Source organism: Oncorhynchus nerka, linkage group LG3, assembly GCF_034236695.1.
Source record: "Oncorhynchus nerka isolate Pitt River linkage group LG3, Oner_Uvic_2.0, whole genome shotgun sequence".
Lineage (NCBI taxonomy): Eukaryota > Metazoa > Chordata > Actinopteri > Salmoniformes > Salmonidae > Oncorhynchus > Oncorhynchus nerka.
Genome location: NC_088398.1, coordinates 73,511,249 through 73,524,745, shown reverse-complemented (window position 1 = coordinate 73,524,745; position 13,497 = coordinate 73,511,249). Strand labels below are relative to the sequence as shown.

The 13,497-nt window shown below is 44.4% G+C and overlaps 2 protein-coding genes across 7 annotated transcripts in view; one reads left to right on the top strand and one right to left on the bottom strand.

Annotated features, from left to right (window-relative positions):
* Positions 1–5,496: 5,496 nt before the first annotated feature.
* Positions 5,497–9,258, top strand: LOC115113384 (large ribosomal subunit protein uL2-like). Of its 2 annotated transcripts, XM_065015688.1 has the most exons (6): positions 5,497–5,579; positions 6,565–6,707; positions 6,856–6,997; positions 7,507–7,725; positions 8,440–8,555; positions 9,069–9,258. In XM_065015688.1, exons 1-6 carry the CDS (start codon positions 5,510–5,512, stop codon positions 9,225–9,227), a joined length of 849 nt encoding a protein of 282 aa, XP_064871760.1. In that variant the 5' UTR covers positions 5,497–5,509; the 3' UTR covers positions 9,228–9,258. The 2 variants fall into 2 exon arrangements, with proteins under 2 accessions (XP_064871760.1, XP_029496815.1); XM_029640955.2 differs by lacking the exon at positions 5,497–5,579.
* Positions 9,259–9,638: 380 nt separating this feature from the next.
* LOC115113362 (probable ubiquitin carboxyl-terminal hydrolase FAF-X) overlaps positions 9,639–13,497 on the bottom strand; it is an 81,083-nt gene continuing 77,224 nt past the window's right edge. For all 5 annotated transcript variants that reach the window (XM_065015657.1, XM_029640918.2, XM_029640934.2 and 2 more), the window contains 2 exons: positions 11,402–11,506; positions 9,639–11,256 (listed from right to left, as the gene is read on the bottom strand). In XM_065015657.1, coding sequence (XP_064871729.1) covers positions 11,074–11,256; positions 11,402–11,506 — 288 coding nt within the window. In that variant the 3' untranslated portion in view covers positions 9,639–11,073. The remainder of the gene's footprint in view (positions 11,257–11,401; positions 11,507–13,497) is intronic.

Below are 13,497 nucleotides of genomic sequence, written 5' to 3'. Positions count from 1 at the left end.
TTGTGGTACCCTTCCCCAGATCTGTGCTTCAACACCATCCTGTCTCAGAGTTCTATGGACAATTCCTTCGACCTCATGGCTTAGTTTTTGATCTGACATGCACTGTCAACTGTGGGACCTTATATAGACAGGTGTGCCTTTCCAAATCGTGTCCAATCAAATGAATATACCACAGGTGGACTCCAATCGAGTTGTAGAAACATCTCAAGGATGATCAATGGAAACAGGATGCACCTGACCTCAATTTCTAGTGTCATAGCAAAGGGTCTGAATACTTATGTAAAATAAAATACTTTACAAAAAGGCTCTGTGCTGTTATCCTCAAAAGGAGGGGTTTTGAAAGTTATTGAAAACAATGATTTTAACCCCTATTTCTTTTTGTTTGCAAAAATTACTGTTTTCACTTTGCCATTATGGGGTATTGTGTGTAGATTGATGATGATTTTTATTTATTTAATCCATTATAGAGTAAGGCTGTAACATAACAAAATGTGAAGGGGTCTGAATACTTTCTGAATGCACTGTATATCCTATGGTTACTTTATTTGGCAGTACCCTGTCCTTGAAGTGTAACAGAATAGACAGCTATCTACCCTAACTCCACCCCTAACTCCACCCCTTGTTGCTAGCAATCTTTGAACATTCACCAGAACGCCTCCTCTCAAATTGTTACTTACCTCTTTAATACTAACACTCACAGACACTCCTGTTATCACCCCTTTAATCCACTGCTTCCCTGTTTGATCAGCCCAGCTGCTCCACACTACTCCTGTTATCACTCCTTTAATCCACTGCTTCCCTGTTTGATCAGTCCAGCTGCTCCACACTACTCCTGTTATCACTCCTTTAATCCACTGCTTCCCTGTTTGATCAGTCCAGCTGCTCCACACTACTCCTGTTATCACTCCTTTAATCCACTGCTTCCCTGTTTGATCAGCCCAGCTGCTCCACACTACTCCTGTTATCACTCCTTTAATCCACTGCTTCCCTGTTTGATCAGTCCAGCTGCTCCACACTACTCCTGTTATCACTCCTTTAATCCACTGCTTCCCTGTTTGATCAGTCCAGCTGCTCCACACTACTCCTGTTATCACCCCTTTAATCCACTGCTTCCCTGTTTGATCAGTCCAGCTGCTCCACATCACCTTACACCACCGTATTTGCTCCACTCTGAGAGCTTATTCCCTCTGAGCCATTTCCCCCCTTTTTCTCCCCAATTTAGATCTTGTCTCATCACTGCGATTCCCCAACGGGCTCGGGAGACGAAGTTCGAGTAATGAGTCCTCTGAAACATCACCGACCAAACATGACCCGCTTAACCCGGAAGCCAGCCGCAACAATGTGTCGGAGGAAACCATGTTCAACTGACTACCGAGGTCAGCCAAGTAAAGCCCCCCGGCCAAACTCTCCCCTATCCTGGACGATGCTGGGCAAATTGTGCGCTGCCCTATGGGACCCCGGTCACGGCCGGTTGTGATACAGCCTGGGATTGAATCCAGGTCGTGACGCCTCTAGTACTGCAATGCAGTGCCTTTGACCGCTGCACCACTGGGAATGCCCCCAATCAACTCTTTTATCACAGTGTGACAAACGTATCGGACACATCGCCCCAACTCCCCTTTCCTCCCTTAACTTCAGAATCACTTTTTGCTCCTCCTCCCCTTGCCACTTATCATGCCCTATCTACCTCCAAACTGGCACTGGTGTTGGAAACTGTTGCTCTTCTCAAACTTCCTTTTCTGCGTCCTCTCTGCCTCCATAGACCTCTCGCTCCCCTTCAAACTACTCCCTTTCTCTCTCGCTTTCTTTTCTCTTTCTTACTTCCCCCTTTATTTGTACCACTATGCTCCATACTTGCATCACTTTCTTGTCCAGCGCTATCTCCTACCACCTCTGACCAAGTCACAGCACAGCCGCACCAAACCGGCGCCACAGTGAGTCAAATTTTATTGTTTGTTTATCAATGATTGACACCGGAGCTCCAATCAACCCACATCCCAACAACCTTTTCTGTCCCGGCCACCCCAACCTGTAGCCTTCTTCTCCCGTGGTTTCATGGCGTTCGCACCTGTTTGTTTGTGCATGCCGCCAGCTACTGTGCTGGCGGCACAGAGTGTGTGGTCGATCATGTTACATTTTGTGATACAAAAATAAAAAGGAAGAGGGAAAGGGAAAACAGTTTGCACCACCAGCTAACCCTACACCACACAACTACTACATATCACCAGCTAACCCTACACCACACAACTACTACATATCACCAGCTAACCCTACACCACACAACTACTACATATCACCAGCTAACCCTACACCACACAACTACTACATATCACCAGCTAACCCTACACCACACAACTACTACATATCACCAGCTAACCCTACACCACACAACTACTACATATCACCAGCTAACCCTACACCACACAACTACTACATATCACCAGCTAACCCTACACCACACAACTACTACATATCACCAGCTAACCCTACACCACACCACTACTACATATCACCAGCTAACCCTACACCACACCACTACTACATATCACCAGCTAACCCTACACCACACAACTACTACATATCACCAGCTAACCCTACACCACACCACTACTACATATCACCAGCTAACCCTACACCACACCACTACTACATATCACCAGCTAACCCTACACCACACCACTATTACATACCATCATCTGACCAAACACCAGATCACTATTACATACTACCAACTGACCAAACACCAAATCACTATTACATACCACCAACTGACCAAACACCACACCACTATTACATACCACCAACTGACCAAACACCAAATCACTATTACATACCACCAACTGACCAAACACCACACCACTATTACATACCACCAACTACCCCTACACCATACCACTATTACATACCACCAACTAACACTATACCACACCACTATTACATACCACCAACTAACACTACACCACACCACTATTACATACCACCAACTAACCCTACACCACACCACTATTACATACCATCAACTGACCAAACACCAAATCACTATTACATACCACCAACTGACCTTACACTATACATCTATTACATACCACCAACTGACCAAAAACCACACCACTATTACATACCACCAACTAACCCTACACCATACCACTATATTAACCTAACTAAACCTACACCAACCCACTATATTAACTTAACTAATCCTACACCATACCACTATATTAACCTAACTAATCCTACACCATACCACTATATTAACCTAACTAACCCTACACCAACCCACTATACATAACCAACTAAACTATACCAACCCACTATATTAACCAACTAATCCTACACCATACCACTATATTAACCTAACTAATCCTACACCATACCACTATATTAACCTAACTAACCCTACACCAACCCACTATATTAACCTAACTAAACCTACACCATACCACTATATTAACCTAACTAACCCTACACCATACCACTATATTAACCTAACTAACCCTACACCATACCACTATATTAACCTAACTAACCCTACACCAACCCACTATATTAACCTAACTAACCCTACACCACTATTACATACCACCAACTGACCAAACACCACACCACTATTACATACCACCAACTGACCCTACATGATACCACTATATTAACCTAACTAACCCTACACCATACCACTATATTAACCTAACTAATCCAACACCATACCACTATATTAACCTAACTAACCCTACACCATGCCACTATATTAACCTAACTAACCCTACACCAACCCACTATATTAACTTAACTAATCCTACACCAACCCACTATATTAACCTAACTAACCCTACACCATACCACTATATTAACCTAACTAACCCTACACCATACCACTATATTAACCTAACTAACCCTACACCATACCACTATATTAACCTAACTAACCCTACACCAACCCACTATATTAACCTAACTATATCATGACACAAGGCGAGACCCAGATACAGACACAAGAGGCAGATGGTTGGAGTTTTAGGAATAGGCAAGAGAATGGTCGTGGACAGGGAAAAGGTCAAAACCAGTTCAGAGTCCAGGAGGAACAGAGTGACAGACAGGCTCGAGGTCAAGGCTGGCAGAATGGTCAGGCAGGCAGGCAGGTACAGAGTGCAGAAACAGGCAAGGTCAAAACCGGGAGGACTCGAAAAAGGAGAATAGCAAAGGCAGGCGAATGGGGAAAAACCACTGGTTGACTTGGAAACATACAAGACGAACTAGCACAGAGAGACAGGAAACACAGGGATAAATACACTGGGGAAAACAAGCTACATCTGGAGGGGTTGGAGACAATAACAAGGACATGTGAAACAGATCAGGGTGTGACAAACTAACCTTAACCCATACCACTATATTAACCTAACTAACCCTACACCAGGCTGACGGCCCGGGACGCTTTTGTTCAAAAACACCTTGTAACTCTTCTGGTAAAACTTTGTACACCCAAGTACATCACTGCAGCTGCCACCACAACATCTATTTTCTGTGATTTACTTTCCATTTCTGTGGAACAGTTGATAACCATGGTAATGAATGCTAATAAGCCAACCTTACTGAAACACAAATTCGTATCACTCTGTATTGGCCTAGTCCTTACTGCTCACCCTCCACCCATCATCCTCTACTCTCTTCACTGCCTCAGCATACAACACCTTCATTTTTACTCTGACCCTAGCAACCTTAACCTGTCTCTCTCACACCGGGCAACATGGGTACCCCCACAATTGACACACACAGGGTTTTCCACCTTTGTCCCATGCCCTTCTGCACACTTCCCACATCTGGGAATCTCAGAAAATAATCGCAAGTCCACTTCGATCTACATTCACCTATTTAACAATGAGACTACATATGGGTCACTCAAAAGGCAGGCCTCCACTTTCTCCACTCCCACTGGGCCAGAATCATCCTTTCCATGACCATTGGGGCGAGGCTCGGACTCTGAGTTCTTTACCACATCTGCACCCTCACCTTCGTCAGGTTTCTGAGCCATCCGCTGTATTGTTTGCACAATACACACTGATGATCTTTCTCCAATACCCAATGGTATTCCTTTGGTATTCTGTTCCTTAGCTCAATTTACTAGTCTGGCTATCTCTGGCCTCTCCATGCTTGCAAAACGTGGGCTATTCAGCATCTGAGAGTAGCATCCATAAGCATTCCGGTTTCTGGAAGTGACATCAGCCAGTCCCGCCAACCCGCAACCTTTTGCGTGGAAATATAAGTCTACCGTATCTGCTTTTTGCTCAGGTGAAGTGCGTATCGTAGTTAAGTAAATAATATAATTGCAAAAAATAGGAAAGTATTTTGAATGGGACTGAATTTTGTCTCCCCACACGGTTAGTTGTACAAGACAGTGTGTGTAGGGGAGCTTTATAAAACACAAATAGATGTCTGCTAACGATTTGCTGTCATCTGCTGGACAATCAGATTTACAGCAGAAAAAAATCACGTGCCTACTGTTCCCGTCAGACGCATGGTCTATTTCACCGGAAGAAATCGTCTAGCTCAACCTTACACTTCCTCTTTCCGTCATCGGGGTTTAGGTAGGAGAATGTTGATTTTATTCTCTTTACCGAATCCGAGTTAAATCTTGTATAATATACTATCATCCACTCGAAAAAAAACGTAGAAAACGTATAATAGACACTGCTAACTATGGTCGTTGTATCATTGAAGCGACAAAATTAGATTTTTAATGCGTTTTAAATCTTAGATGATTGTGGTGTGAATATGGGTGCGCAGTGACATGGGCTCATTCGTCTTGGTGAAGCGGTAATCACTAGCTGCCGGTAACCCGGTTTTCTGGTTGTTATTTGTTCAGACGTTCCGTATTTATTGTCCACGAGCGTAGAGCCATCGCTGTATATATTTTTTTACCCAATATTTATTTTACTGGTTAGTTTCTAGTTACATAGTGTAGTGAGTCGACACTGAACATTAATGGGTAACGTTAAGCTAGCCAGCGTTGGCATATGCTAAGACAATCCGCATGTCGGCTAGCTAACGTTAATTGGCTGACAACTTTACAACTACATGCAAGTATTGTCCATTAACATGAATTTGTTAGTTAACAATTCCGCCTTAATGCAGAGAATGATCCTTACTTGATATCATGGTTGGTTAGGCAGCTAGCTAGGTAACGTTGGGTATATAGCTAAACGTCAGCTGCCAATGGCAGGTATATTTAGCGAAATATACACCGCTGCTACTCTGTTATTATCTATGCATAGTGCCTTTAACTCTACCTACATGTACATATTACCTCGACTAACCGGCCCCCTCACATTTACTCTACCGGTACGCCCTGTATCACTATTGTTAATTTACTACTGTTTTTTAATTACTTTGATTAATTCGTATTTTTTTTAAACTGCATTGTTGGTTAGAGGCTTGTAAGTAAGTGTTTCACTGTAAGCTCTACACCTGTTGCATGTGACTAATAAGATTTGATTTAATTTTGTCTGGGTCTGTCTTGAACTCCGTATACTTTGATCCGGGCTGTAACTGAATTCTCAAAATTGTTTCCAGTCACAATGGGCCGTGTTATCAGGGGACAGAGGAAAGGTGCTGGCTCTGTGTTCAAAGCCCACGTGAAGCACAGAAAAGGTGCTGCTAAACTCCGACACATTGACTTTGCTGAACGTCATGGTTACATCAAGGGAATTGTGAAGGTAATGCTCTCACAATAGCAATTTTTTTTATGCTGCTGAAATATACCGTTTTCTACAACGTCCCAAGTTGAGTTTGCCATGCATTGTTTTAAGAACTTTTGTTTAAAACTATTTGCTTTGGACCTGACTTGACCGTTGTCTCCCTCAGGATATCATCCATGACCCAGGCCGTGGCGCTCCCCTGGCCAAGGTGGCTTTCCGTGACCCCTACCGATTCAAGAAGAGGACTGAGCTGTTTATTGCTGCAGAGGGCATCCACACCGGCCAGTTCATCTACTGTGGAAAGAAAGGTGAGGAATGGAACTGGACATGGGGTTGATTACCTGTAGTCTGCTTAGTTTGTTACCTCATCTAGGCTATTTTTTAGAACTATCTAGAATACCTCAGCAGTGTTTGTCAGACCATGAGATCTTGAAAACATCTGTAGCGTCTTAATGGTTTGGCCACGGCGACCCCCATAAGCGTCACTGGACCTGTCTGAAGTCGGTATTGCCTATTTGCCAACTATTGTCTGTAGCGTCCAGACGGTTTAGGCTACATTAATATGACCCCTCAAAGGTGTGTTATGCTCTAGGACTGTCACATCTAGTCTGAAGGTAGCCTGGTACCAGTTTAGAGCCTAAAATACAAATAATGTCCTGATCTTCTCTATAGGCGAACAATTTTTCAATGTAAATAGGTGAATTGCAGTAAGGCCAAATTGAATGTTTAAACATCATTTGCACAAAAAAAAAAACTTTTGTTCTGAAATTCAACATTTATTGCTGAATGACTATCTTATAACAACTATCTCTCTCAGCTCAACTGAACATCGGTAATGTCTTGCCCGTGGGCACCATGCCAGAGGGAACCATCATCTGCTGTTTGGAGGAGAAGCCTGGTGACAGGGGCAAGCTGGCCAGGGCGTCTGGGAACTACGCCACAGTCATCTCCCACAACCCAGACACCAAGAAGTCCAGGGTCAAGCTGCCCTCTGGCTCAAAGAAGGTCATCGCCTCCGCAAACAGAGCAGTTGTTGGTAAGAATGTGAGATTGTTTTGCTTTGCGTATATTGGTGAGCTGAAGGTTTCAATGTTTTCTAATTAATGGTGAGGTGGATGTGTTTTGTACAGTATATCAGCATACTAGGCTCATTCTACTGAATTGTTCATTTTGTTACATGTCAACTGTTAAACGTGTTGGTCTCAGAGTGCTGTGAATTCTACTAGAAAAGCTGGAATGAGTAGGTCATCCTGGCATTTAAAGTATACTTAATTTCCCTGGGGCGGCAGGGTAGCCTAGTGGTTAGAGCGTTGGACTAGTAACCGGAAGGTTGCAAGTTCAAACCCCCGAGCTGACAAGGTACAAATCTGTCGTTCTGCCCCTGAGTGGGCAGTTAGCCTAGGAACAGTAGGTTATCATTGAAAATAAGAATTTGTTCTTAACTGACTTGCCTGGTTAAATAAAGGTAAAATAAAAGTCAAACTTTCTTCGCTACCCAAAATGCCTTTTTAGAAAAGTACAGATATTCGGACACTGCCACTTGCTCATAAGGGTCCAATTAACCCCCGTCTTGATGAAATGTGCTGCACTGTGCACATGTATTTTGATAAGATGTGATCAGACAGTTTTGCCAGAGAACAGGAAAACCAGAGTATTTACTGCCATTCAGAATATGGGTCCTACCAGTTGTGACATGGCTGGTTAGGTAATCCTGTCCACCAGAGTAATAGTTCTCTCCTCTCGTCATCAGGTGTGGTTGCTGGAGGTGGACGTATTGACAAGCCCATCCTGAAGGCCGGTCGTGCCTACCACAAGTACAAGGCCAAGAGGAACTCATGGCCACGTGTCCGTGGTGTGGCCATGAACGTAAGTGGACATCTCTTCTGCATATGTTTATGGAAAACTGAAGGTTAGATTTGGATCTTGAAGTTCTACTTCAAGCAGTCTTCCAGAGATAGTGTCTTTCTTTGCACCTGATATACCTCAGGTTTGTAGATGGCCCTACTAGGCTTGGGTGGTATCCAGGTTGTCATACCGACCTTGTGCAATCCTGATATTGAGTAATACTGGCATTGAACATTGCCTCTAATCTGAAGGTTTGCAATGCTAACAAGTACATGTAACAGCCAATGCTAAGGGAGCAGATTGACAAACAGCCATGCTCTTGATCTAGGTAATTCTCATCACATAGCTAGATAACTAGCTAGTAAATAAGCAAACCCAATGTCCAACGTTTAGCGCAGACGTTAACTTAAAGCGGCAATTGCCACACCTGGTTTGGTAAAAAGCTGAGGCTTGTGATTTACCATGGCTAAGCCCCAACTACTTTAAATGCTGTTTTAAAGCTCTGCTGACTTTCTCCCCTTTTCCCCCCTCTAGCCTGTTGAGCATCCCTTCGGTGGTGGTAACCACCAGCATATTGGAAAACCCTCAACTATCAGGAGGGACGCACCTGCTGGTCGCAAGGTCGGTCTCATTGCTGCCCGTCGTACAGGCAGACTGCGTGGAACAAAGACCGTCTCGGAGAAGGAGAATTAGATGTCTTGACAATAAAATATGTTCCAATGAAGCTAACCTGTGTTGACTCCATTTGTTAGGTTAGTGCTCCAGTGGAGTTGGACCCTAGAGGACTTGCTAACTGGTGAAATTGGGTTGGAGCAGACTGCATATTTCACTGTTGTACTTTTTTTTTTACATTAAGTTGGGCCTCATCACCCGAACAATTTGGCTGGTTACAGGTTAAATAAAAGGTTATTCAGTATTGTATGGCCAGAAGGGGAGCCTGAATATGCAAACCTACAGTTAAATGGGAATCACTGAAATATACTAGTGATGGAATCAGGATGATAATTTGCCTTCAAGCTACCCGCAATTACAGACCAAGTCTATTGCAAGCAGTAGCCTACATGAGAATCCAGAAAGTAAATGTACATAGACATTTTTACCAAGTCGGTTACATGAATACAATATTCCATGTTTATTTGCTAAGGGCGCAATGCGACTGTAGCTCCAGAATTCAACGTCACACCATGGCAAAAAACGGTGCTGAACTCTGTACAGTCGATACCTTTAAAAATAAGACAAGGACAAAATGTTTATAAATCAAATTCTATTCTTTGTGTGAAATACAAAATAAATTCTATAAAATAAGAGCGAAGTATTATGGTGGGCAGAATATTTGGTATTTTAGACAAATCCCCAAAATACACACATTCAAGTTAGCAATTAAATAGTTTTACTGATGTATACCTTTTTAAATCCTAAAGAATTACTTAGCCCATGTTGCAACACGACTAATCAGCCGATACAGTGTGCCCCTTCTCCAAGGAGAGGACGCTGCGGCCCCAGAGTGGACCAGCCTGGTGAGCCCCGGCGTTTGACTAGTATCTACCAAAGAGACTGCAGGTTTCATACGTGTTTTTCTTTCTCAAAATTCCTATAGATGAATACTAAGCACCCTATCCCACCAAAAATAGACTGGCGAATGTTTAGTTGGATTACAATAATGTGCAATTGAAAAACCACTTTGTATTGGTTCAAAATACCACCCTGAATGTACAAGGGGAAGATGAGAAAATAAAAGCCATAAGGAATTGTCTGGATGAAGGACAGATGTTATCACATATCTTCCCTTGAGCTATGCTATTCGGGTGAGAAGCCATGCTAAACATTACAGCATATCAACTAGAACTTCCGAAAAGATCAATTACCAAAAAAAAAAAAAAAAAAAAAGGCAACGAGTTCCAGAACAATGTTGCATCACCATTTTTTCATCAACCAAAACACCGTAAAAGTTAACCCAACCATTCCATGTCTCACTAAAACCAACCCCAGCTCATCAGTTGATTTGGCATCGGTCAAGAGGTTGCCAAGGAGCTTACTAATAATAACAATGTGTCCTCCTAAAGGTGAATGACTGGTAACCGTCCGATGGCAGACCAAATATCACTGCCGAGGGTGATAAAACAAAAATACATTTTTTTCCTCTTAAGTGTTGCTTTTTTGTTATTTTTGTTTCTCGCAAGATCTCTCTCCGAACAGCAAACCTGACGGGGGGGGTCATTTTAACAGTCAAAACAAACACACTATGTACAACTTTTCGTCATGTTGACAAGTGTGTCAGCATCGTCAAGCCTGGGTATTCTATGTTCATTACAACACTATCCCCTCTGCAGTCGACAGCCCCAGGGGAGAGCACCTCCCCCAGGCAGGCAGCACAGTAGCATGAGAGACTTGAGGGGGCCTGGAGAGGAGCTGTGAAGCCTGGCCCTGCCCTGGAGACCCCAAAGAGAGAGAGAGTCCCGATCAGGAGCTTGGTCAGTCACCTGGAGGGGAGAGGAAAGAGAGCAGGAGGCTGGAGGTACAGCAGAGGGGAGTGCTGGTGTTACTCCTTAGGCGAGGTAGGGGCCGTGGAGGTGGAGGGGACCTCCTCAGTGCTCTCCCAGTTCTCTTGTGCTCTTGGGCCGGGGTCAGGGCCTGGGGTAGAAGGGGCAGGGCCAGGGTGCTGAGGGTTGTTCATGAGCTGGGCAGCGGGGCCTGTGTATGGCTGTCCGTGGGGATGGTTGTTCTGTGGAGGAATGAGAAAACAAAATCAGGTTTTTAGTGGAACTACTGATGTGCGATGGAACTTCTGACAAAATGTCGGTCATTCATTCGTTTAGAAGCCTCCGTTTACAGGGATAGTAAACAGTCACAGTATAGTGTCTGTGTACCTGCTGAAACTGTGTGGTCGTCCCAGGAGATGAGTGTGGGTAGAGGGAGGTGTCCTCTGGAGGGGAGGTGTCCTGATCTTCAGAGGCTTCCTGGTCATCGGGCTCCTGGGAAATGAAGTCCAGGATTATTACCATTTTCATTCCCAATGCATTTTTTCCCACCTAACATTCATACACAACTCAAACCTACTGGCCTAATAGCATAATATGAACATTAGCCTATTTTAACTGAATGAGATGGAAGAGAGTGACACGCTGTGTAGGAGTGTGACGGCCTTGGATGTTGTAATATCAACTGAGGGAGGGTTAAATATAAAATAGACTATTATGTGAGTGGGTAGTATTCTCCACAGCATGGTGGGAGACATGCTCTACTGAGATCATGTTTCCATATACACTACATGACCAAAAGTATGGACAATGGACACCTGCTCGTCAAACGTCTCATTCCAAAATCACGGGCATTAATATGGAGTTGGTCCCCCCCTTTGCTGCTAGAACAGCCTCCACTCTCAGGGAAGAGCATTAGTGATGTTGGGCGATTAGGCCCGCAGTCAGTGTTCCAATTCATCCCAAAGGTGTTCGATGAGGGTGAGGTCAGGGCTTTGTGAAATCCAGTCAATTTCTTCCACATTGAAAAACAATTTCTGTATGGACCTCGCTTTGTGCACGGGGTCATGCTGAAACAGAAAAAGGCCTTCCCCAAACTGTTGCCACAAAGTTGGAAGTGCAGAATCGTCCAGGATGTCATTGTATGTCATTGTATACATCAATTTTTCCATTATTAAAGTGGCTGGAGTTGAGTCAGTATTGTTGGCAGCAGCCACTCAATGTTAGTGGTGGCTTTTTAACAGTCTGATGGCCTTGAGATAGAAGCTGTTTTTCAGTCTCTCGGTCCCTGCTTTAATGCACCTGTACTGACCTCGCCTTCTGGATGATAGCGGGGTGAACAGGCAGTGGTTCGGGTGGTTGTTGTCCTTGATGATCTTTCTGGCCTTCCTGTGACATCGGGTGGTGTAGGTGTCCTGGAGGGCAGGTTGTTTGCCCCCCCGGTGATACGTTGTACCGACCTCACTACCCTCTAGAGAGCCTTACGGTTGTGGGCGGAGCTGTTGCCGTACCAGGCGGTGACACAGTCCGACAGGATGCTCTCGATTGTGCATCTGTAAAAGTTTGTGAGAGCTTTTGGTGACAAGCCAAATTTCTTCAGCCTCCTGAGGTTGAAGAGGTGCTGCTGCGCCTTCTTCACCACGCTATCTGTGTGGGTGGACCATTTCAGTTTGTCCATGATGTGTACGCAGAGGAACTTAAAACTTACTACCCTCTCCATTACTGTCCCGTCGATGTGGATAGGGGGGTGCTCCCTCTCCTGTTTCCTGAAGTCCACGATCATCTCCTTTGTTTTGTTGACGTTGAGTGTGAGGTTATTTTCCTGACACCCCACTCCGAGGGCCCTCACCTCCTCTCTGTAGGCCGTCTCGTAGTTATTGGTAATCAAGCCTACCACTGTAGTGTCGTCTGCAAACTTGATTGAGTTGGAGGCGTGCATGGCCACGCAGTCGTGGGTAAACAGGGAGTACAGGAGAGGACTCAGAACACACCCTTGTGGGGCCCCAGTGTTGAGGATCAGCAGGGTGGAGATGTTGTTACCTACCCTCACCACCTGGAGGCGGACCGTCAGTAAGTCCAGTACCCAGTTGCACAGGGCGGGGTCGAGACCCAGGGTTTGGAGTTTGGAGGGTACTATGGTGTTAAATGCTGAGCTGTAGTTGATGAACAGCATTCTCACATAGGTATTCCTCTTGTCTAGAAATATATTATGAACACATGCGATTTAAATGGCTGACATAAACCACAGGTTTTCCCTATGTACCAACCTAGTCTCAACACTTGAACACACCAGTAAGTACACTACACATAACACTAGCACTTCATCATCAGATCAGTTCTGTCACCATAGTTTGAGTTTGCTTTGGGGAGGTGGAACAAACCGTTTTAATTGGATAAACAGGGTTAGGTTAAGGACCAACTGAACTAAAGGGAAGCCAGGAAGTCAGTGCTGCTTTAGGTAACCAATGGGACACGGCTACTGGAAA